This window comes from Lepus europaeus, chromosome 5, assembly GCF_033115175.1.
Source record: "Lepus europaeus isolate LE1 chromosome 5, mLepTim1.pri, whole genome shotgun sequence".
Lineage (NCBI taxonomy): Eukaryota > Metazoa > Chordata > Mammalia > Lagomorpha > Leporidae > Lepus > Lepus europaeus.
This window is the reverse complement of record NC_084831.1, coordinates 127,763,599-127,788,268: the sequence shown is the minus strand read 5'-3', so window position 1 is coordinate 127,788,268 and position 24,670 is coordinate 127,763,599. Positions and strand designations below refer to the sequence as shown.

Here is a 24,670-nt window from a genome sequence, read left to right as displayed (position 1 = left end):
TGGTGGAGTGGGCAAAGCTATTCCAGTTCATGTCCAATTAGCTCCTCTTCCAATTCAGCTCTCTGCTTATGGCCTGGAAAAGCAGTGGAAGATGGCCCAGGTGCTTGGGCCCCTGCATCCTCTTGGGAGACCTGGAGGAAGCTCCTGGCTCCTGGCTTCAGATTGGCCTAGCTCCAGCCATTGCAGCCATTTGGGCAGTGAACCTGTGGATGGAAGACCTTTCTCTTTGTCTCTCCCTCTCTGTAACACTACCCTCAAATAGATAGATAAAATCTTTAGGAAAAAAAAAAAGATTTATTGATGAGGTCGACATTGTGGCATAGTGGGTTAAGCTGCCACCTACAGTGCCAGTACCCAATATGGGTGCCAGTTCAAGTCCTGGCTGCTCCACTTCTGATTCAGTTGCCTGCTTATGCCCTGGGAAATCAGCAGATGACTCAAGTGCTTGGGGTTCTGCCCCCATGTGGGAGACCTGAGTAAAGCTCCTGGCTCTTTGCTTTGCTGGCCATTGCAGCCATTAGGGGAGTGAACCAGTAGATGCAAGACCTCCTTCCGTCTGTCTCCCCCTCTCTCTGTCTGTAACTCTGCCTTTAAGAACATTCAGGATTCTCATGTTAGATATTAAAGTGTTCTTTCAGAACATATGAAATCAATCAATATGTGTTTTCAAGAATTTCTTTCATTCCAAACACTCTTCTCTTATTGCTGAACAAGTGATCCCCCTCTGACTTGTTCGTGCCTGCATGGTCTCCCCAGGCTTACCTCACCCTCTTTACCTGTTTCACTGCTTCATTCCCTGAGTTACCTGTTGGTGGTTCTCCTCTGTCAAACACCATAATTATGGCTTCTCTCCCATTAGCACCCCAGCTCCTTTGACTTCCAACTGACAGTGATGTTGAGTAGCAGAAACCATGAAGATCGCTTAATCTAGCTCCCTTGTTTTTGCAGATGAGGAAAGAGAAGCTAGAAAGACTTCCCCAGAGCAGTTAGAGGGGGAACCGAGACCACAACTTTTTTCTCCCACTTCCTCCCACAGCTCCCCCACTTTACTTTTCCAGTCACCAGCACTTTTCACTGCAGCATGAAGGAGCATAGTGAACTAAACAGTTGGTTTAGGCATCAATCACTAAGTAGTCCAGACAAAAAGCAGAAAGGCAATTAGAATTTTTAAGCATAGGGCCTCTAGAAATCATTCAAAGCCAGTTTCAAATCCAGGTTCTCACATTAACTGTAACCTTAAGCAAGTTACTGAATCCTTAATTTGTCTGCAAAATGAGGGTAAGGGTAGTACTGACTTGGAATTTTGAAGATTAGATCTGATAATATCTATACAGCATTATATAACATATAAGTCAGAAATTGCCTTGGGCTGCAAGCAACAGAGAATCTAAATAACAGAGGCTTAACTCTCATATTTATTAGGAGGGTCCCCCCACAAAAAAAAAGGGAAAGAAAATTGCAAATGTTGGTGAGAAATTTGAACCCTGTGTGCTATTGGTGGGAATGTAAAATAGCTGCTGTATGAGGTTCTTCAAAAAATTTAAAATGGAATTATCAAATAATTCAGCAATCTCTCTTCTGATTATACACCTCAAATATTTAAAGCAGGGTCTCTATACAATGCATGTGCGCCCATATTAATAGCATCATGATTCACAATAACCAAAAACTGGAAGCAATCCAAGTGCCCAATAGCAGGTGAATGAAGGAACAAAATGGATACACATACAATGGATATTATTCAGCCTCAAAAAGCTACAGAGCTGCAGAGAGAGAGAGAGAGAGAGGGAGGGAGGGAGATATCTTACATCTGCTGATTCACTTCACAGGTGACTGGAATGGCTCCAAAGCCAGGAGCCAAGAGCTTCTTCCAGGTCTCCCACATGGGTGCAGGAGCCCAAGCACTTGGACCATCTTCCACTGCATTCCCAGGCATATTAGCAGTGAGCTGGATCAGAAGTGGAGCAGCCAGGGCTCAAATCAGCACCCATATGGAATGCTGGCATCATAGGTAGTGGCTTTACCTGCTAAGCCACAATGCCAGCCCCAGTAACAGGATGCTCTCTCAGCTAGGTGAGGTCACGTGACTGGCTGATGGGCTATGAGTAGAAACCAAATGAACCATTCTGGGTTTGGCAATAGAAGCTGAATTGTGACATGTTACCAGGTGTAGAAATATGTAAGTGGTTTGATAGAACATGCCTTATCAATTCAAGGATCTTTATTGTTAACAGCTAGGATTACAAAATGTGCTTGTGCCTGTGTTTAGCACTGCTGAACAGCTATATTTCATAAATTTGTGGTAAGATTGGGTAAGAATGGGCTCTTTTTTGAGCTGCTTCTGTGAACATAACTCCTCGTGGTATCAGGAATGTACTCTATCCTTGCCATGCACAAATCCACACCCACTTTGTATTCAGGCAGATCACCTACATGTTAAGAGCTGCCAGGATCATTCATTCATCCAACAGATTGTTACGGGGTGCCCACAGAACAGACTCAGAGTGAGGGGAATCAAAACTGCCTGAGGGTGGAATAGAGGGAAACTACAGTTCCCAAGAAACTAGTCAGGGTAGACCTTGAGAAAATGGCCTTTGAACAAGGACTTGAAAGAGGTGAGAGAAGTAGCCACGTGCTTCTGAAGAAGGAGCAGTCTGGCAATGAGAAGCTGAGTGAGAAGAGTAAGTGATGTTCTCAAGAATGACTCAGAGGCCAGCGTGGCTGAGGCACAACCCGCAAGCAGCAGAGTGGGAAGAGAAGAGGCCAGAGAGGAGAGGAGCGAGGCAACATCGTGTTTAGGCTTTCAGAGCCCAGAGCGTCTTTGCCTTTTACTGTGAGTCAAAGGAGAAAGCATTTGCAGGGCTTTGAGCAAAGACAAGACATGACTAAACTTTTAAATCATTTTGAAGGATAGGTTGAGAATATAGTGAAAAGGAGCAAGCAGGGAGGCTACTGGGGGCTATTCCAATAATCCGGTGATGGCCCCAAATCTACCCTTGCAGTTGGTTCCTGATGTCTATTAAAGATACTCAGATCCACCCAGAGAGTGGATGAAATGGCAGAAGTACTATCACTAAAGCTCATGATGAGAGAAATAATGAGCATATATCTGGTAGAGGGCACCCAATCCTTTACTATCGGCACATATAAATGGATACCTTCACCTGGTGAGTTAACTTACTGGAGAAATGACTGTTTCCAGGCATAAGGCCCAATGCAGGTCTTACACCTGAACATGGCCATAACAGGATCTAAGCACTTTGAAGACAGCAAAGGAGAGTCTGGCTAGGATTAGTGAGACTCAGCAAGGGGAACTTCAACGTGGAAGGCAGAACAAAATGGTGCTGAAGACCCTCTTCATTCATTCAAGAGGTGTTTATGACTATCTGGTATGAATTAGAAACTCTACGAGGCTGTAGAAAAAGACAGAATACACAGTCCCTGCCCTCAGAGTGCTTGCTGTCTTATTGCAGAGACCAAAAGGCAAATGAATCACAGAAATAGAGAGGTAACTGCAATAATTGAGGAATGAATTAAGAAAGGCTCCATGGGGGAGAGAACACTTACATTCGATTTTGAAGAATGTATCTATTAGTTAGTTAAAGGGGGCTGACATTCCATGGAGTGGAAATAATATATGGATAGAGACAAGGACAGAAATATGGTAGAAACATAAAAAGTATGGTCATCTGAAAGAGCATTTTCTCTTTCAGGAAGTGCAGGTGATTCCACATGGCTTGATTTTACGTGTGCAAAGAAGAGTGGCAGGGAACGATTCCCAAGAGGTTAAAAAAAAAAAAAAAAAAAAAGACCAATGCTCAAAGAGCCTTGTTAGCTGGGCAGAGTTTGGATCTCATTCATGTAATGACCGCCTGATTTTCTACTCGATTTCAGTTTTGTAAAATATGTCTGATGTTTCAGGCATTTGAGGAGGTAACCAGCAGATGGGAGCTAGCACTCTTTTTCTCAAACAAATAATTGAATTAATTTGTAAAAATACGTTTAAAAACTTCTCAGATTTTTCAATCACCTTTTTTTAAAAGAAAAAATGCTATTTTAGGAAATAGTCTCATATATATATTTCTAACTAGTATTTAGCAGGTCTGTATTATTCATCTGTTTGCTTTTATTTTTTGGATTGACAGATAAATTCTTTGTATTTACTGTGCAGAACATGATGTTTTGAAATACATTCACGTTATGGAATAAGTAAATCTATCGTGTTTGCCCATGAACCACCTCACATAGTAATTATTTTTGTAATAACACTTCACATGCTCTCTCAGCATTTTTTCAAAACTACAGTAAGTTAGTAACTACAGTCACCATGCTATACAATAGATTTCTTGAAGTTATTCTTTTTGAATCTTTGCATCTTTTGACTGGCCTCTCCCCAGGACCCCCTCCACTACCATCCCAGGCCCCAGTAACCACATCATCCTTCTTGCTTCTAGGAGATCAACTTTTTTATTTACTACATATACATGAGATCATGCAATATCTGTCTTTCTGTGCCTGGCTTATTTCACTTAACATAATGCCTACTAGGTTCATCAATGCTGTTGCAAATGACAGGATTTTCTTCTTTTTTTTATGATTGAAACATATTCCATTGTGTAGATATGCCACTGAATTAAAGTTTTTTTTTTTAATTTATTTGAAAGAGTTACAGAGATGGAGAGAGAGCGAGAGAGAGAGAGAGAGAGCGAGAGAGAGAGATTCTTCCATCCACTGTTTCACTTCCCAGTTGATGGCATCTTCTGCTTTTCCCAGGCCATTACCAGGGAACTGGATCAGAAGTGAAGCAGGAACCAGCACTGTGGCTGGCACTGTGGCGTACAAGGTTAAGCAGCCATATCCCATTAGCGTGGGTTCGAGACCTGGCTGTTCCACTTCTGATCCATCTCCCTGCTAATAGCATAGGAAAGCAGCAGAGGATGGCCCAAGTCCTTGGGCCCCTGCACCCATGCAGGAAGTTCTTGGCTCCTGGCTTAGAATTGGTCCAGTTCTGGCTGTTGCGGCCATTTAGGGAGTGAACCAGCAGATAGAAGACCTCTTTCTCTGTCATTCCTCTCTTTGTAACTCTGTCTCTCAAATAAATAAATAAATAAATCTTAAAAAAAAAAAAAGTGGAGCGGCCAGGACATGAACTGACACCTATATAGTTTTAGCCAGAGCCATTAGGCAAGAAAAAGAAATCAGGGGCTGGTGCTGTGGCCTAGTAGGCTAAGCCTCTGTCTGCATCGCCAGTATCCCATATGGGTGCTGGTTCACATCCCAGGTGCTGCTCTTCTGATCCAGCAGACTGCTGATGACCTGGAAAAGCGGTGGAAGTAGGCCCAAGTGCTTGAAACCCCTACACCTGTGTAAAAAGACCCGGCAGGAGTTCCTGGATCCTGGATCCTTGCTTCAGATCAGCCCAGCTCTTGCTGTTGCTGCCATTTGGGGAGTGAACCCGTTGATGGAAGACCTTTCTCTCTGTTTCTTCCTCTCTCTATAAGTAACTCTACACTCAAATGAATAAATAAAATCTTTTAAAAAATTATTTGAGGAATACAAACTTCATGCATTTCATATATATAAATTAAGGAGCATAGTGACTCTTTCCACCCTCACTCCCCACCCTCATACTCCCACCCTTCTTTCTCCTCCCTCTCCTATTCCCATTCTTATTTTTGTAAAGATATACTTTCAGTTAACTTTATACTCATAAGATTAACCCTATATTAAGTAGAAGGATCAACAAATAATATGAAGAAAAATGTAGAAAAAACACAAAACAAACAAAAAGCATTATTCCTCAACAGTCAAGACAAGGGCTGTTCAAAATCATCACTTCATAAAGTATCAATTTCATTCCTTTTTTTTTTTTTTTTTTTTTTTTTTAGTTTTTGCCAGGCAGAGTTAGACAGTGAGAGAGAAACAGAGAGAAAGGTCTTCCTTTCATTGGTTCACTCCCCTAATGGCCACCACGGCCGGCGCAGCACCAGTCTGAAGCCAGGAGCTGGGTACTTCCTCCCGGTCTCCCATGCGGGTGCAGGAACCTAAGCACTTGGGCCATCCTCCGCTGCCCTCCCAGGCCACAGCAGAAAGCTGGACTGGAAGAGGAGCAACCGGGACTAGAACCTGGGGTGCCAGCACCACAGGTGGAGGATTAGCCTAGTGAGCCATGGCGTCGGCCCAATTTCATTCCTATAGATCACCTTTTAGGAACTCTATTAGTTACCACAGATCAGAGAAACATAGTATTTGTCTTTTTGGGGGACTGGCTTATTTCACTAAGTATAATGGTTTCCAGTTGCATCCATTTTGTTGCAAATGATAGGATTGCATTTTTTGTTTTATCACTGTATAATATTCCATAGCATATATGTATATATATATATCATAATTTTTTATCCATTCTTCAGTTGATGGACATCTGGATTGATGTTATTGTGAATTGAGCTGCAATGAATATAGGGTTACAGATAACTCTTTCATATGCTGATTTCATTTCCTTTCATTAAATTCTCAGGAGTGATGGCTGAGTCATGTGGTAGGTCTATAGTCAGCTTTCTGAGGTATCTCCATATTGTCTTCCACAGTGGCTGCACCAGTTTACATTCCCACCAACAGTGAATTAGGGTATCCTTTTCCCCACTTCCTCACCAGCATTTGTTGTTTGTTGATTTTTGTATGAGATCCATTCTAACAGGGGTGAGGTAAAACCTCACTGTGGTTTTGATTTGCATTTCCCTGATGGCTAGAGAACCTGAGCATTTTTTCATGTGTCTATTGGCCATTTAAATTTCTTTCCTTGAAAAATGCCTGTTTAAGTCCCTTGCCCATTTCTTTTTTTTTTTAATTTTTAATTTTATTTTTTTGACAGGCAGAGTGGACAGTGAGAGAGAGAGACAGAGAGAAAGGTCTTCCTTTTTCTGTTGGTTCACCCTCCAATGGCCGCTGCGGCTGGCGCGCTGCAGCCAGCGCACCATGCTGATCCAAAGCCAGGAGCCAGGTGCTTCTCCTGGTCCCCCATGTGGGTGCAGGGCCCAAGGACTTGGGCCATCCTCCACTGCACTCCCAGGCCACAGCAGAGAGCTGGCCTGGAAGAGGGGCAACCGGGACAGAATCCAGCGCCTCGACCGGGACTAGAACCCGGTGTGCCGGCGCTGCAAGACAGAGGATTAGGCTATTGAGCCACGTCGCCGGCAAGTCCCTTGCCCATTTCTTAACTTGGATTTTGTTGCTGTTGTTGTTGTTAAGTTTCTTGAGCTCTTTATATATTCTGGAAATTAATACTTTATCAGTTGCATAGTTTGCAAATATTTTCTCCCATTCTGTAGATTGCTTCTTCACTTTGCTGAGTGTTTCTTTTGCAGTGCAGAAACTTGTCAATTTGATGTAATCCCATTTTCAATTTTGGCTTTGATTACCAGTGCTTCTGGGGTCTTTACCAAGCAGTCTTTGCCTATGCCAAAGACTTGTAGGGTTTCCCCCATGTTCTCAATAATTTGATGATATCAGGTCAAAGATTTAGGTCTTTGATCCATTTTGAGTGGATTTTTGTGTGAGGTGTAAGGTAGGGGTCTTGTTTCATATTTCTGCATGCAGAGATCCAGTTTTCCCAGCTCCATTTGTTGAAGAGACTGTCCTTGCTCCAGGGATTGATTTTTGCTCCTTTGTCAATGGGTGATGTTAGTTTAGTTTAGTTTAGTTTATTCTGTGAAGAAAGAAACTTAGAATCTTATCCAATAATTTGCATCAGGCCCAACTGTTATTATGTTCACTGTCTTTACCATCTCCAGTTTCACTGAAAATGTTAATTTTTTTAAAAAAATTTGTCTATTTATTTGAGAGTTAGAGTTACAGATAGAGGGAGGGAGAGACAGAGAAGTCTTCCATCTGTTGGTTCACTCCCAAATGGCCACATTGGTTAGATCTGGGCCGATCTGAAGCCAGGAGCCAGGAGCCTCATCAGGGTTTCCCACATGGATGCAGGGGCCCAAGGACTTCAGCCATTCTTCACTGCTTTCACAGCCCATTAGCAGGGAACTGGATTGGAAGTGGAGCAGCCAAATCTTGAACCAGCCCCCATGTGGGATGCTGGGACCTCAACCAGAGGCTTAACCCTCAATGCCACAGCACCGGCCCCCTGAAATATGTTAATTTGCAGTCATGTTTGACAGTGCCCAAGCAGGGGACTTGGGAACTTGAGAGAGGACCTCGATATGCAGAATCTTATCTTTCTACTTCCCAGAGATGAGCAGTCCCTCTTTCTTTGCTGCATTCGAATGCAATGTACCAACTTCCATGCTTTCAAGAACACAAATGAAGGTGCTATGGAGAAGGCTGAAAACACTCATGAAGCAAGGGAGGAAGTCAGGGCAGGAGTGGGCCTAGTAGCATAAAGGTTGACCAGAGAGCTCTGTGGTTACCCCAGACAGGAAATGTCACCTGATCTTGTAACATGATAGAACTTCCAGAAGACATCAATGAGTAAGATGCTATCTGTATAGTGTGGCTTTGTGAGTGTCAGCAAGTTGAAATTGGTTCTGCCCTTATAATCAGTAGAACCCAAATGAGATGGATATTAGCAGATTCAAGGGATTCCTCTGGGGTGTGTGGGCAAGGAGGGACTCTAGCCATAAAAAGGCTGTAGGTAAGAACCCCCATCCTCCATGTCCTCGCTGAGGAGGATAATGGCAACCAAAGGCATCCAAGAAAGAGAGTTTGAGCATAATTTCCATCTTTCTGGTGTCTTTGGAAAATCTGTAGATACTAGTAAGAAAATTTAGATTTATGCAAGCTCATTATAGAAAAATCAAACATGACACAAAGGCATATAGAAGAAAGCAAAAACCCTCTAAAATCTTACCATTCAGAAATGATCATTATCATTTTGGCAAAATTCTTTCTAGACTTCTCCCTGTGCATAGACATATATACAAAGTGCTACTTCCAGAACATTCATGGAAAAATGGATTAAAACATAAGTTTACTTTAATACAAAATATTTTTGAAATCCAGGCATAATTTTTATAATATGCATTTTCATGAACTTTCTGAAAACTCTTTTGCATGAAATTTTCACACCAGTATAAACTTATCTATTAGTTGCATTTCCTGCAAACATATTTAAGTACCTTCCTACATAAGCATGCATACATATATAGATACAACCATCTGGACTGATTTGCAGAAAAAAGTATATTATGGTCATCTTTCTACATTCATGAAAGGACATACATAATAATTGTATATTATTGTCTAGAATTGTGTTGATCAGATATATCAATTTACAGAAAATGATACTGGAAATGTTTTTCAAAAATATGACAGTAAAATTTTTCATGCTTCAATTTTCTAACTCTTGTCCAACTCCTTTTTTTTAAGCCAGAAAATCAACATCAACTTTATTAAACAGCAACAGGAAAGCTTTCCAATTTCTCCGAAGAAAAACATGGGACCAGCACCACCAGGCAAGCATCACCAAGACTAAGTGTCCACATTGATTGTTCTGCAAGCTCTTCTTGTACACCTAGGGGTCATCAAGGACAATGGCCATCAGAGCTTCTGCAGGAACACACTTTGCTTTGTGGGTAGCTTCATGGTCAACTCTTCATACAGGAGGCTGAGATGATACTGTGCCTGTTCAAAAGCTGTTGGTGCAGAGAGAATTTATCAACGGGAGAAGAACAGAGCCTTATTTCTTGCATTTAAGAAATACCATGAACTGGGGCCAGTGATGTGGTGTAGCAGGTTAAAGCCACAGCCTGCAGCACCGGCACCCTATATGGGTGCCAGTTCAAGTCCCAGCTGCTCCATTTCTGATCCAGCTCTCTGCTAATGTGCCTGGAAAAGCAGCAAAGATGGCCCAGGTGCTTGGGACCCTGTACCCACGTAGGAGACCTGGAAGAAGTTCCTGGCTCCTGGCTTCAGTCTGGCTCAGCCATGGCCATTGCAGCCATTCTGGGGAGTGAACCAGCAGATGGAAGACCTCTCTGTCTGTCTCTCCTTCCCTCTCTCTCTGTACCTCTGCCTTTCAAATAAATAAATAAATCTTTAAGAAAAATGAAGAAATGCCATGAGCTAATCTATCAATATTTCTCTGATACAGTCTGCTGGAATGCTCTTTGAAGATTTGGTTGCTCTTGGGCTGGTGCCATGGCTCACTTGGTTAATCCTCTGCCTGTGGCGCTGGCATCCCATTTGGCTGCCCCTCTTCCAGTCCAGCTCTCTGCTGTGGCCTGGGAAGGCAGTGGAGGATGGCCCAAGTGCTTGGGCGCCTGCACCCACGTGAGAGACCAGGAGGAAGCACCTGGCTCCTGGCTTCGGATCGGCACAGCTCTGGCCGTTGCGGTTATTTGGGGGGTGAACCAATGGAAGGAAGACCTTTCTCTTTGTCTCTCTCTCTCGCTGTCTAACTCTATATGTAAATTTAAAAAAAAATTTGGTTGCCCTCTCTACCACATGTCTGGGTGAGGGGAGAGGAAAGCGTGGCAAGGGCCAGCCACTATGGTAGCAGATAGTTTTGGGGGTGCTCTAGGCTCCACTCCCTTCTACTGGGGGTAGTAGCTGTGTTTTCTGGCAGCTGCAGCAGCATGATGGGGTGAGGAAGGAGCCACCCACCAATCACCTCTTTTTAAAGCCACTTATTTTTGCATTCAGCTGTCTTAGAGCTCCCAAATTCGCGTGTTTGGACAACTTTCTCCACCCTTCTCCTAGATGGTGCACTCCTCATCACAGGAAGCATCCATGACTCCAGGGTCTGTACAAATCACACAGCGTCCCTGATAGGAGCCATAGTTACACTTGTCATATATGTGCACCAGCATTCAGGGTTGCATGTAAGAATCACAGATCATACACTTCCCAGTCACTTTTTTTTTTTTTTTTTTTTGCATCAGCCTTTTGGTGGCCACATCAGCCTACTTGCAGTGAAAGATAGAATCTGGATGATGTTTAGCCATAGCTGCCACCCAAGCCTGCCATGGGAACCACCAAACATTTTATGGTAAATTCTTAGAGATTGTATAATTTGATGCTTACATCTTTGGTATGCATTTATATAATTATTCTGCTCCCCAAATATTGTACCAGTTGATTGGATGAAATTTCTGAGATGTTTTACTAACTTGAGTTCTCCAGCTTGTATCATGTCATGGAAAAATGTAAACCACACAAGTAAAATCTCGCTTCCCCTCTCCTTCCTCCCTTCCCCTCTCCCTCCTCCCTTCCCCCTCCCTTTCTCCCCCTCCCTCTCCTTCTCTCCTCTCTCTCTCTCCCTCTTTCCTTCTTACCTTCTTCCTCTCCCTCTCCCTCCACCTATTTCTTCTAAGCAATTTTAAAATTCATTTAAGATAAAAATAAAAATTCAATATGAACATCAGAATAGAATGTGAGCAGGTTTCCCCATCAGATGCCTAATCACCTACAGCTATTGAGGGATTGAACATGGGCTTAGCAACACAAGCACAGTACCTACTTTTAGGGATCAGTGGCCTCTCTGTAGAAACAGATGCTTCTGAACCCCACATTTGCTTCAAATGACTAGAGTAAAGATGCTACTTATGCATACCCATACAAGGCCAAAACTTTGTCAACATGAGCTTAGCAGTTTAGTAAAGAGTAAAAGTGTAGGCTGATAATTTAGCCTTTCAACCTCAACTGAGAACATCATGGTGGGGCCAACACTGTGGTGTAGCAGGTAAAGCCATCACCTGCAGTGCCAGCATCCCATATGGGCAGCGGTTCAAATCCCGGCTACTCTACTTTCAATCCAAGATTTATATAAAAGGCAGAGTTACAGAGAGGCAGAGAGAGAGAGGTCTTCCATCCACTTGTTCTTTCCCCAATTGGCTATAATGGCCAGAGCAGGAGCAGGAGCCAGGAGCTTGTTCCAGGTCTCCCACACAGGTGCAGGGGCCCAAGCACTTGGGCCATCTTCTACTGCTTTCCCAGGCCATAGCAGAGAGCTGGATTGGAAGGGACTAGAACTGGCACCCATATGGGATGCCGGTGCTTCAGGCCAGGGCGTTAACCCACTGCGCCACAGCAACGGCCCCAGATTTATTTATTTATTTGAAAGTCAGTTACACAGAGAGAGAAGGAGAAGCAGAGAAAGGGAGAGAGGTCTTCCATGTGCTGTTCACTCTCTAAATGGCCTCAACAGCCAGAGCTTGTTCTGGGTCTCCCACACAGGTGTAGAGGCCAAAGGACTTGAGCCATCCTCCATTGCTTTCCTAGGCCATAGTAGAGAGCTGGATTAGAAGTGGAGCATCCGGAACTTGAACTAGCACCCATTTGGGAGGCCACTATACCATAACGCCAGCCCCAATAAATAAATCTTAAAAAAAGAAAAGAAAAGAAAAAGAAAATGAAAATATCATGGACCAGTGGACTCTGTAACCACTATGGAAGTCTCACCTCTTAATGAAATCAAAGGTTTCCACTGGAGAACTGATAAACACACATTTCAATAGCCAAATCTTGCAAAGCTTTAAAAATCTTTACATGCTACCATCTTTTTCTGTGTCTTTGCATTCAGACTCCCTGTGTTTGAATGTCTTTGGTATTTCTTTATGGGACATTACAAAGTTGGATTTTGCTTATTTTAACCCTATTTGTATTTTTAAAAAATTTTAACTAGAACACTTATTCCATTTAAATTTAATGTAATTTTTTTAAAGATTTATTTTATTTATTAAAAAGTCAGAGTTACACAGAGAGAGAATGAGAGGCAGAGAGACAGAGAGAGGTCTTCCATCTTATGGTTCAATTTCCAATTGGCCGCAATGGCTGGAGCTGTGCTTATCTGAAGCCAGGAGCTTCTTCAGAGTCTCCCACGTGGGTGCAGGGGCCCAAGACCTTGGGCCATCTTCTACTGCTTTCCCAGGCCATAGCAGAGCAGAAGATCAGAAGAGGAGCAGCCGGGTCTTGAACTGGAGCTCATATGAGATGCCGGTGCTTCAGGCCAGGGCATTAACCCACTGCACTACAGCACCGGCCTCTAATGTAATGTTAATATAAGTATATCATATTATGTGTTTTTGTTTGTTTGTTTTTTTTTTGTTTGTTTTTTTGTTTTTGTTTTTTTGTTTTTTTTTGTTTGTTTGTTTTTTTACAGGCAGAGTGGATAGTGAGAGAGAGAGAGAGACAGAAAGGTCTTCCTTTTTGCCGTTGGTTCACCCTCCAATGGCCGCTGCGGCCGGCGCATCTCGCTGATCCGAAGCCAGGAGCCAGGTGCTTCTCCTGGTCTCCCATGCGGGTGCAGGGCCCAAGCACTTGGGCCATCCTCCACTGCACTCCCGGGCCACAGCAGAGAGCTGGCCTGGAAGAGGGGCAACCGGGATAGAATCTGGCGCCCCAACCGGGACTAGAACCTGGTGTGCCAGCGCCGCAAGGCGGAGGATTAGCCTGTTAAGCCACCGCGCCGGCCTATGTTTTGTTTTTTAATTGTCCCACAATTTCTACATTTCTTTTCCTGCCTTCTTTTTGGATTAGCTTTAGACTATTTTGTATGTTATAGTCTTTATTTAATCTTATTCACATTTAACTTATCAAAATTTAGTTTATGTTTCCTCTTCTCCATGATAATATGCATCTAATTTTTTTATCTGGAATCTTTTGATTCTGCATGAGGTGCATCTGTTATAAATTGGTGGTGAACTTTTCCCATTTTTTTCGTTTCTTTAATTCTTGTAATTTCATTCTTTAATTCTTGAAATGTATTTTTGCTGAATAAAATATCCTAGGGAATCCTAATCCATTTTCAGTTGTTAGTTGCCCAATATTATAGACAGGGTATATTATAAAGGAAAGATAACTCACGGTTCTGATCCAAGATCAAGAGTCTGCATCTGATGATGGTCTTCTTGCTTGCAGAGTCCTGAGGTGGCACAGGACATCCCATCATGAGAGACAGGGAGTATGCAATAGACTAATCATATTGGCTTTTATACCAGAAGCGTTATAGAGATAGCCTATTAACCCATTAATCTATATAATTATGGATTTAGTAGAAAGAATATAAGAAGAGTTCCTATAACTCAGCTAAAACAACATTCATTTAACAATGAACAGGGGCTGGCGCCAAGGCGCAGTGGGTTAATCCTCTGCCTGCAGCGCTGGCATCCCGTATGGGAGCCAGTTCTAGTCCCGGCTGCTCCTCTTCTGATCCAGCTCTCTGCTATGGCCTGGGAAAGCAGTAGAAGATGGCCCAAGTGCTTGGGCTCCTGCACCCATGAGGGAGACCAGGAAGAAGCTCCTGGCTCCTGGCTTCAGATTGGCACATCTCTGGCCATTGTTGCTATTTAGGGAGTGAACCAACAGAAGGAAGACCTTTCTCTCTCTCTTCCTCTCACTGTCTGTACTCTACTTCTCAAATAAATAAATAAAATCTTAAAAAAAAATGAACAAAGGATTTAAATAGACTTTTCACAAAAGATGATACACAAATGGCCAATGATCATATAAAAAAATTTGACATTGCTAATTATCAGAGAAGTGTACATTAAATCCATAATGAGGTATCATTTCACAACTTAGTATAATGACAATTATTTTTAAAGACCAGAAAATAATAAGTGTTGGTGAGGATGTGGAAAATTTGGAACTGTCAAGATAGCAAAATAGTGCAACTGGTCTAGAAAACAGCGTGTTTGGGGCTGACATTGAGGGTAACACCACTTTTTTGCAGTGCCACATCCCATATGGGTACTGGTTCAAGTCCTGGCTACTCCACTTCCTATCCAGCTCCTTACTAACGTGCCTGGGAAAGCAGCAGAAGATGGTCCTAGTACTTGGGCTCCTGCACCCATGTGGCTCCTGGCTCCTAGTTTTGAAGTGAACCAGCAGATGGAAGATATCCCTCCCTCCCTCCTTGCCTCCCTCCTTCTCTCTCTATCTCTGCCTTTCAAATAAATAAATAAATTTTTAAAAAATATTGAAAAAAGAAAGTAGTGTGGTCATTACTAACAATAAAATTAAAAATAGAGCTACCATATTATTCAGCAATTCCGTGTTTGCATATGTTTACAGAAGAATTGAAAGCAGGATCTGAGTCACTCGTATACCTGAATATATAGCAGTACTAATAAGAATATCAAGAGGTGGAAGCAACTTACATGGCCATCAGTGGATGAATATAAGTAAAATGTGGCACATTCAAACAATAGAACATTATTCAGCCTTAAAGGGAAGGAAGTTCTGTCACATCTACAACATAGAAGAACCTTGAGGACATGATACTAAGTGATGTAGACCAGCCACAGAAAGGCACCTACTACATGAGTCCACTCAGACGATGTATGCACATCAGTCAGTCCATAGAAACAGAAAGTAATATGGAGGATGCTAGAGGACGGAGGAGGGGAAATGGGATGGTTTAATGGTATAGAGTTTCAGTTTTGCAAGATGAAAAAATTCTGGAGAGCTTTTACATAGCAACATGCATTTAGTTACTACTAACTATGTATGAGGGTACTTTAAAACATTTGTGGAAAACGAAATTAAAGGATGTTTATTTGGCTACAAAAAATTGCATAGGAGGTCTTCAAGACTTTCATGGAAAATGTGTATTATGAAAAAATTATGCCTGAGTTTCAAAATTGTTTACACCAAAATTAACTTATCTTTTAATTCAAATTTTCTGTGAATTTCCTGAAGTACTTTTGTACTTGAAAAAAAAAGTCAAATGGCAAATTTTAGGTTATGTATTTTCTACCACTAAAAAAAAATCTTATTAAGTGTGACCTCACTATATGTGATATACAACTCAACAGTGTAATCTTGTTTGAGTATTATTGCATATACTAGTAGTATTTTCTATCATGTACTTTTATATGCTTTTTAAATTAATTGATGAATTTGAATGCCACTGTATACAAGGAAGGGACACATGATAAGACTGTGTTTATGGGGAAGGGGACAGCCAAACAGAATTCTTGGGATATAGCTTGGCTAAAAAGGCATTCTGGGGAACTGGAACATCTAAATCTGTCTCTAAGATTTTTTTTTAAAGATTTATTTATTTCTTTGAAAGGCAGAGCTACAGAGAAGAAGACAGAGAGAGATATCTTCCATCTGTTGGTTCACTCCCCAAAAGGGTTTAATCGCCAGGGCTGGGTCAGGCCAAAGCCAGGAACCAGGAGCCAGGAGCTTCATCTAGTTCTCCCATGTGGGTGGCAGGGGCCCAAGTACTTGGGCCATCCTCTGCTGCTTTCCCAGGGTGCATTAGCAGGGAACTCAATTGGAAGTAGAGCAGCCGAAACTCAAGCCAGCACCCATATGAGATGCCAACATTGCAGGCAATGGCTTCATGTGCTACACCACAATGCGAGCCCCTTCTAAGTTATGTGTTGTGTTGTGTGCACTGCAAACCTCTCTTGCGTCAAATCTTTAGTCAGTTCTCCTTTGTTCTCTCATTCTTTTTTATGAATGAATTTTTATTCTGGGAGGTGTCTTGGTCCACTTTTCTGCTGCTCTAACATAATACTTGAGACTGGTTAATTTATAATGAACAAAAATGTATTTGGTTCATGGTACTGGAGGCTGGGAATTCCAAGAGTGTAGCATCAGCATCTGGTGAGGGTCTTCATGCTGTGTGATCCCCTGGAGATAAGCAGAAGGGCAAGAGAGAGAGAGTGCATGAGCAAGAGGGAACTGAACTCACTTTTCCAGCAACTCATTCCACAATCGTGACATTAGCCCAGTCAAGGGAGCAGGAGCTTCATGACTTACTCACCTCTTATTAGGTCCTACTTCCCAACACTGTTTCCCTGGGGGCTATGGATTATGTTTCCAACACATGAAATTTTGGGAATACATTCAAACCATAGCAGCAATGAAAAGGGTATTGTAGTATTGTTTCAGGGTTCCACACAGGGAAGTGTTAGGAGAGAACATGGATGAGAGCTTGGAAGAAGAGAGAATGATGAAAATGTCACAGCCTAGGAATTGTCAGAAATTTCCCCCAGGCTGTGGACTTGGGAATTAAGACAACTCTACCTCAGTTGTGTGTGAGTGTTGGGGGTGAGGGCTCTGCTTTAAGCTGACTTATTCATCACTGTAGTTACCCCTGTGTTAGCCGATTAGGCAGCTGCATTATCCCCGAAGTCCCCACGTGAAATGATACTTTATACTTACAAGAAAGTCCCTAACACCCTGCTATTAATAGATTTCCAGACAACAATTACCTAACTTTAGCAATAGCTTCACGTCCAGAAAAGCTCTTCCGACTCACCAGGCTGAACACTCACTGCCCTGGATCAGTCAAACGCCCGAGATGCTCAGGAGCACATGAAGCAGAAGCACCTTTCCCGGAAGAATTACTGCCATTGATTTCAAAACCGAAACTTCCTTGGAATCAGAAAGAAGGAGAATGAGAAGACAAGAGTGCTTAATTGGGAGGCGGGGTTTGCCTGCATGGTTGGGTCCTTCTGTCAGCACTCTCTAGATCTTCTCTAAGTACACATACTTCCCAGGGTCCTGGAAAAGCCTCAAGATTCCGTTACCCGCACAAGACTGCCCGGCAGGGATTATGGTTCACAGGGAGTAAGACTTCCCAGGAGAGTTCTGGTTCAGGCTGCAGAGTCTTAGGGTCAAACCCTGGTGCCATTGATGTCAACCTGCAAGGGCGATCTCTGCTCCTCTTTTCAAGGAGCATTTTAGGGTAGCATCACTGGCCCCATTCTCAAATACAGTAGGATCCCACGTAACTTAAGACTTTAGACCCTGCTGCAAACAATAGTTTCCCTGAAAAAAATGAAAATAATAGTCAGGGCCCTCCCTGTCTTCTCAAGAAAAAAAGAAAGACTTAGGATGAGGGAAGGGAAAGTAGCAAGGATCCCAGACAGTTCTACCAACTCTTCCGAATCCAGTTTCTGAAGAATGAAAAATCCAAAACAGATAACCTCAGGTTATTCAACCAGGCACAACAATCAGCTAGGGTTCGTTGTAAGTCCTGGCCACTGAGTTGAATCGTTTCTCTCCTCTGGAGCTTCTCTGAGGTCCTTGGGCTTCATTTCTGCAGTCTTTTTTTTTTTTTTTAAAGATTTATTTATTTATTTGAAAGAATTACACAGAGAGAGGAGAGGCAGAGAGAGAGAGGTCTTCCATCCAATGGTTCACTCCCCAAATGGCCCCAACAGCCAGAGCTGCGCTGATCCAAAGTCAGGAGTCAGGAGATTCCTCCAGGTCTCCCATGCAGGTGCAGTGGCCCAAGGACTTGGACCATCTTCTACTGCTTTCCCAGGCCATAACAGAGAACTGGATCAGAAGTGGACCAACCAGGTCCCGAACTGGTGTCCATATGGGATGCTGGTACTGCAGGCCAGGGTGTTAACCCGCTGCGCCACAGCGCCGGCCCCATCTGCAGTCTTTATTTGGATGGGCTCCCATGAAGGATCTTGCAACCAGAAGGTTAAAAGAGGAAGAAGGAGGTGGAGGAAGGAGGGTAGAGAAGTACCCTGGGCTGGATAGTGTTCTCCAGAAATGAATGCCCTTCCTAAAACCTCAGAACATTACCTTATATGGAAATATGGCTGGTAGATGAAATTAGTGAACATGAAGTCACACTGAACTAGGGTGAGTCCTTAATCCAGAATGACCACTGTCTTTACGAGAAAATGAGAAGAGGCACAAAAAGGAGAACACTGTGTGAAAACAGATCTGCAGGGAGAGCACCGTTCAATGGTGGAAACAGATTGGGGTGCTGTGTCCATAAGCCAAGGGATGGTGAGGCTTTCTGGCAATGGTCAGAAGCCAGAAGATGTAAAGAACACTTTTCCCTTACAGGTTTACAAGGAGCATAGCTCCTCCCATACCTTTGTTTTGAACTTTAAGCCTCTGAGAAATGATACATTTCTATGGGATTTTTTTTTTTTCATTTAATCTGAAACACATAGACACAGAGTGATCTTCAATCTACTGGCTCACTCCCCAAATGCTTACAATAGCTAGGGCTGGGTCAGGCTAAAGTCAGGAGCCATGAATTTCATCCAAGGATCCCATGTGGGTGGCAGGGACCTAAATACTTGAGCCATTACCTTCTGCCTCTCAAAGTCTGCATTAACTAGAAGCTGGAATGAGGTACAGAGCTGGGACTCAAACCCAAGCTCTCCAATATGGGATGTAGGTATCCCAAATGGCATCTAAACAGCTACACTAAAATAAGGCAGAATGGTAATCAGAGATATGTGGTGGAAGAGGGAGGTAGAGGGGAATATTTGAAGATGAGAGAGACTTGACCCTTCATTACTGGCTTTGGAGGTGGAGGAAGCTAAGGCATGTGGATAGCCAAAAAGAAAATGGATCCTCAGCCCTAGAGTTGTATGAAACTAAATTCCACCAATAACCTGGATGAACAAGGATATATATTCTCCCATAGAACCTAAAGAAAAAAAAGGAACATAGTTCTGCAATATCCATGCTTTGGCATGCGATGTTCTAACCTGAGACTCAGCCAAGCTTACCAGATTTCTGACCTAAGGACACTGTGAGATCATGAGTTTGTATTGTTTTAAGCTGCCAAGTTCATGGTAATTTTTCACAGCAGAAACAGGAAACTAGTATACCTAACCAATCTGGTTCCCTCAGGTAGTAAATCCAGGTCAGAGTCCTCCTGTGGAGAATGAGATAGATTCCATCAATTTTCCTCTCCTACTCATCTGTCTTTACTTGGCATAATGCAATCTGCTTTACTATGAATTAGCCCAGCAGCTAAGCTTTGTTATTGGCAAAAAGATGACGCAAGCCTGTTCACCTAACCAAATTGTGTGAGTAAAAAAAGTTGCCAAATACATATATGTGTGTGTGTGTATACATATATATACACATATATATGGCTACTGAACCAATTTCCCAATATTGTCTCCTAAATTTTTATTTTTAATTTTTATGTATGTATTTTCATTTCATTTGAAAGATGGCAAAGCCAAGGCAACTTCAGCTGGTTGACAAGGTCACAGCAGAAAGTCTGTCTCAGCAAGGCATGAGAAGGACAGCAGCGGTCCTCTTGGTGGTTTTAGGTTTTTTGGGAACTACACTCTGCATAAGGTCACAACCAAGAGTCAGGATCTCAAATTGGGTCTCCCACATGGGTGGTAGAGACCCAAGTACTTTATCCATCATCTACTGTTTGCCAGAGTGCACATTTTCAGGAGCTGGATCAGAAACGTAGCTAAGACTTGAACCAAGTACTCTAATGTGGGATGAAGGAGTTAAACAGACATTTCAAAAACAGGCATTTTTCAAAAGAGGAAATCCAAATGGCCAACAGACACATGAAGAAAACGTTCGGGATCACTAGCTGTCAGGGAAATGCAAATCAAAACCACAATGAGGTTTCACCTCACCCCAGTTAGAATGGCTTTCATACCAAAATCAACAAACAACACATTGTACAGAGGATGTGGAGAGAAAGGTACCCTAAACCACTGTTGGTGGGAATGTAAACTGATAAAGCCACTATGGAAGACAGTATGGAGATACCTCAAAAATCTGAATATAGACTTCCCATATGACCCAGCCATCCCACTCCTGGGAATTTACCCAAGGGAAATGAAATCAGTAAACAAAAGTTATCTGTGCCTCCATGTTTATTGCAGCTCAATTCACAATAGCTAAGACATGAAATCGACCTAAATGTGCATCAACTGAAGACTGGATAAAGAAATTATGGGATATGTAAGCTATGGAATACTATACAGTGGTTAAAAAAATGAAATTGGTTATTTGCAACAAAATAGATGAATCTGGAAAACATCATACTTAGTGAAATAAGCCAGTCCCAAAGGGACAAATACCATATATTCTCCCTGATCTGTGATAACTAATAGAGCACCTAAAATGAAATCTGTTGACATGAAATTGACACTTCAAGAAGGGATGACTTGAACTGCCCTGGTTTTGACTGTTGGGGAACAGTTTTTTTTTTCCTTCATATTATTTGTTGAACTCTTTACTTAACATAGAGTTTATCATATGTGTAAAAAGTCAATTGAAAATAGATCTCAGTAAAAAAAAATAGGAGTGGGAATAAGAGAGGGAGGAGGAAGTTTGTAACCATAAAGCTGTATAGTTCTGCATACATTCCTATGGACTTACTTCTAAGGGTTCAGTTTAAAAACTTGTCATGGACTCCAAATCCCATTAATCTTGATGGTAAAAATGCCATTTTAAAGTGATCATATTAAATGTTAAAGTAAATATATAGATAGGATTAAGTGTTAAAGTGATCATATAAATAGGATCAAGTACCTGGTAATAATAGATAGAATTAAAAAGGAGAGAATGTTCCAACATGGGAAGCAGTCCACATAGCAGACTCACAGCCCTTAAGGCTTCCTGGTCTGGCTGAAAAGCCCATGAGAGCATTTCAGGCATGAAGCCAAGACACTGTGGCAAAAAATGTTCCCCATGATGGATCTCAGTGAGTGAGACCCCGATGGAAAGAAGTGGCTATCAAAGAAGGATGTACTTTTCTCTAAAGGGAGGAGAGAACTTCCATGTTGCTTATGGCCTTGTCCAAATAATCATGGAGTTTGGAGCATGGGATCCACTCTCAGTCTTGTATGCCTTCCCACCCTTGGAGCAAGCCACCCCATCCACAGAGCATGCTGCCTTCCTGCCAGAGGTCGGTTGGTGGTCCACCTTGGCAAACTGAGTCTAGAGCTTAGTGAGGGGAGGGGATGGAAGCAGAATTCCCCCTCAAAGAAGTAAGTGCATACCTGCTCCAAATAAACTCTCCAGGCTGGATTCAAAGTCAGTGGCAACTGCAAGGTTCTCCCTCAGAGAAGATCAGCAGTGGCAGGTGTGCTGCTGCAGGCTGCTCTCATCTTGCTCTGGAAGACTGTATCCCCACCAGCCACCAGCTGTGGGAGTCTTTGCTGCACCATGAATCTCTCTTATGGTCCATAGGCTTTCCACTGAAAACTTCAACTGTCACCTGGGAACATTGTCCCTCACTGTTTTTCTGGTTTCTTCCTGGGATCAAAACCAGCATGTCTTTTTCCCATTCAACCATCTCTGATGTAGGTCTCTGTGTATCTAATTCAGTCTTCATTTTTTGAACCAGTTCTCTTCTACTACTTTCTGAGATATGGACACAAGTATGAAGTTCCCAGTTTTCCTTAGAGTTTATTTTTATTCTAATTTCCTTCCCTTTTCCTCTTTCTCGTCTTTCTTTTTTTTCTTTTTCTTCCTTCCTTTCTTCCTTTCCTTTCCTTTCCTTTCCTTTCCTTTCCTTTCCTTTCGTTTCCTTTCCTTCCTTCCTTTTCTTTCCCCCTCTGTTTGTCTTCTTTTCCTCAATTTTGCCAAGTTCCCAAGTAACAGTTTCAGATTTACCCATCTTGGTCAGGGGTATACCCTTGTTCTAATCAATTATAGTCTTGGGGATAGGGTCATTTGTACAAACACGGCACTAAGCTTTCATTTCCATGGGTGAGAGAAGGGGAGCCAATGTAAAAAAAAAAAAAAAAAAAAGACTGCTGCTGTGTTTTTTGCAGCTATTCTCAAGGGTTACATAGAGTCAGAACAAAATGGGAATGAAAGCACTATTTTCATGAAAAATTTTCAACACATAAAAATAGAAACATTAATATAATGAACACCAGATACAGTCACTCAGATTCAGATGCCACATAATGTATGTCTCCAAAACAGATGAATATTTACTTACATAACCACAATTGTATTAATAAACCTAAAAAGTCAACAGTACTCCCTTGGTATCATACTTAAGTGTCCCCAGTGGCAGGGAATCTGTTGTATGTTTTCAAACTAGGATCCAAACAAGATTAGTTTTTTGCCTACCTCATAAATCTCTTTTTAAACTACAGTGGTCTTCACCCCACTATTTAACTCAGTTTTTATGACCTTTGGGAAAAAAATTGTGGTTTTTGTATTGAATGTCCCTTAATCTGAATTTTTCTGTCTGCTTCCTCATGATGTATGATGACTTCTTGTTCTGTTCGCATAAATAAACTAGAAATCAGTTGTAAGAGCTGGGTTAGTTTTCAGGTTCAACATTTTTGGGAAGTACATTTTGTGGAGCTGTTCTTTGTTTCCCATTGCATCACATTTATAGAGATTCAATTTCTGGTGCTGTATTCTTAGAGAGATGAGGACTGATCGGTGGGCTCACTTCTCTCTTGTAAAGGTCATTATCAAATGTTTGCCTAAAGTTTTTATCCACTGACACTCATTGCCTGAATCATTTATCTCACTATATATTAAAATGGTGATTTTTGCTCATATTCTATGATACATTTATATTCTTTTATATTTATCATCTGGGATTCTTACATAGAAAACTTTTTTCAATAAACTAAGAAAGGCGGTTTTTTTTTTTTTTTTTTGGTTCCCAAGTTTTATTCAAGAACTGATACAAAATTTTCCAGATAAATGAGGGTGTTTTTTTTTTTTTTTTTTTTTTTTTTGACAGGCAGAGTAGATAGTGAGAGACAGAGAGACAGGTCTTCCTTTTTGCGGTTGGCTCACCCTCCAATGGCCGCTGCGGACGGCGCATCTCGCTGATCTGAAGCCAGGAGCCAGGTGCTTCTCCTGGTCTCCCATGCGGGTGCAGGGCCCAAGCACTTGGGCCATCCTCCACTGCCTTCCCGGGCCATAGCAGAGAACTGGCCTGGAAGAGGGGCAACCGGGATAGAATCCGGCGCCCCAACCGGGACTAGAACTCGGTGTTCCGGCGCTAAATGAGTTTTAATCCTCATCTTCCTCCTCTTCTTCGTCCTGGTTAATCTGGAAGTATCGTAATTCGTAACTCTCTTTGCTGTTAGCAACTACACGCAACCAATCACGTAGATTATTCTTCTTCAAATATTTTTTGGTGAGATATTTCAAATACCTTTTGGAAAAAGGCACGTCGGAAGTCACTGTGATCTTGCTCCTCTCGATGGTCACGGCCCCGCCCCTGAGGTTCCCGGCTTTTCCGTTCACTTTGATTCTCTCCTGGAGAAACTGCTCGAAGTTGGCCGCGTCTATGATCCCGTCTTCCACGGGGTGGGTGCAGTCCAGGGTGAACTTCAGGACCTGCTTCTTTTTTTTGCCCCCCTTCGCCACAAACTTTTTCATGGGCGCCATGGCGGCAGCGGAGCCTAAGAAAGGCATTTAATATGAGAATAGAATACATATGTTAAATAGCTTCAATGATACATGTGTTTTTTTCTAAAAAAAAATCTCTAAGATTATATGGTTACCATGAAGTATAGCTCACAGAGGAAACACAGAATGAATTATTAATATTTTTTAATTGAATATTTTCATAGGAAGGGTTAGTATTTTATTTATGAACTTATGGTGACCAATGTATTGTTTTTATTTGATTTATTTATTGTCTTTTTTAGTACAATGAGAAATATTTAGGCTTTATATGTTGAGTTCAGGGTTCTCCAAAATCACCCTAAGACCCAATGATTAGTTAGGAGGACCCAAATAACTCAGCAAAGCTAATATACTCATGATTATGACTTAATACAACCAAAGGATGCAGGTTAAAATTAGTACCAGGAAAACACACACAAGACAGAGTTCAGAACATAGCACACACAAAGTTTACCATTGCTTCTTCCAGTAGAGTTGTGCAGACAACCCTTATTTCTCCCAACAGAAATATGTGCCAATAAGCATGGGATATTGTCAACCAAGGAAGCTCACTTGAGTCTTGGCA

General features: G+C 42.1%; 1 protein-coding gene across 1 annotated transcript; it reads right to left on the bottom strand.

Moving 5' to 3' along the window:
- Positions 1-23,699: 23,699 nt before the first annotated feature.
- On the bottom strand, positions 23,700-24,091 carry LOC133761088 (large ribosomal subunit protein eL22-like). The gene has a single exon (XM_062193749.1). It carries the CDS (start codon positions 24,082-24,084, stop codon positions 23,704-23,706), a length of 381 nt encoding a protein of 126 aa, XP_062049733.1. The 5' UTR covers positions 24,085-24,091; the 3' UTR covers positions 23,700-23,703.
- Between the last annotated feature and the right edge of the window lie 579 nt (positions 24,092-24,670).

Bases quoted from the DNA above. Each gene is read 5' to 3' on its own strand.
- LOC133761088 (XM_062193749.1), bottom strand. From the start codon at position 24,084: ATGGCGCCCATGAAAAAGTTTGTGGCGAAGGGGGGCAAAAAAAAGAAG.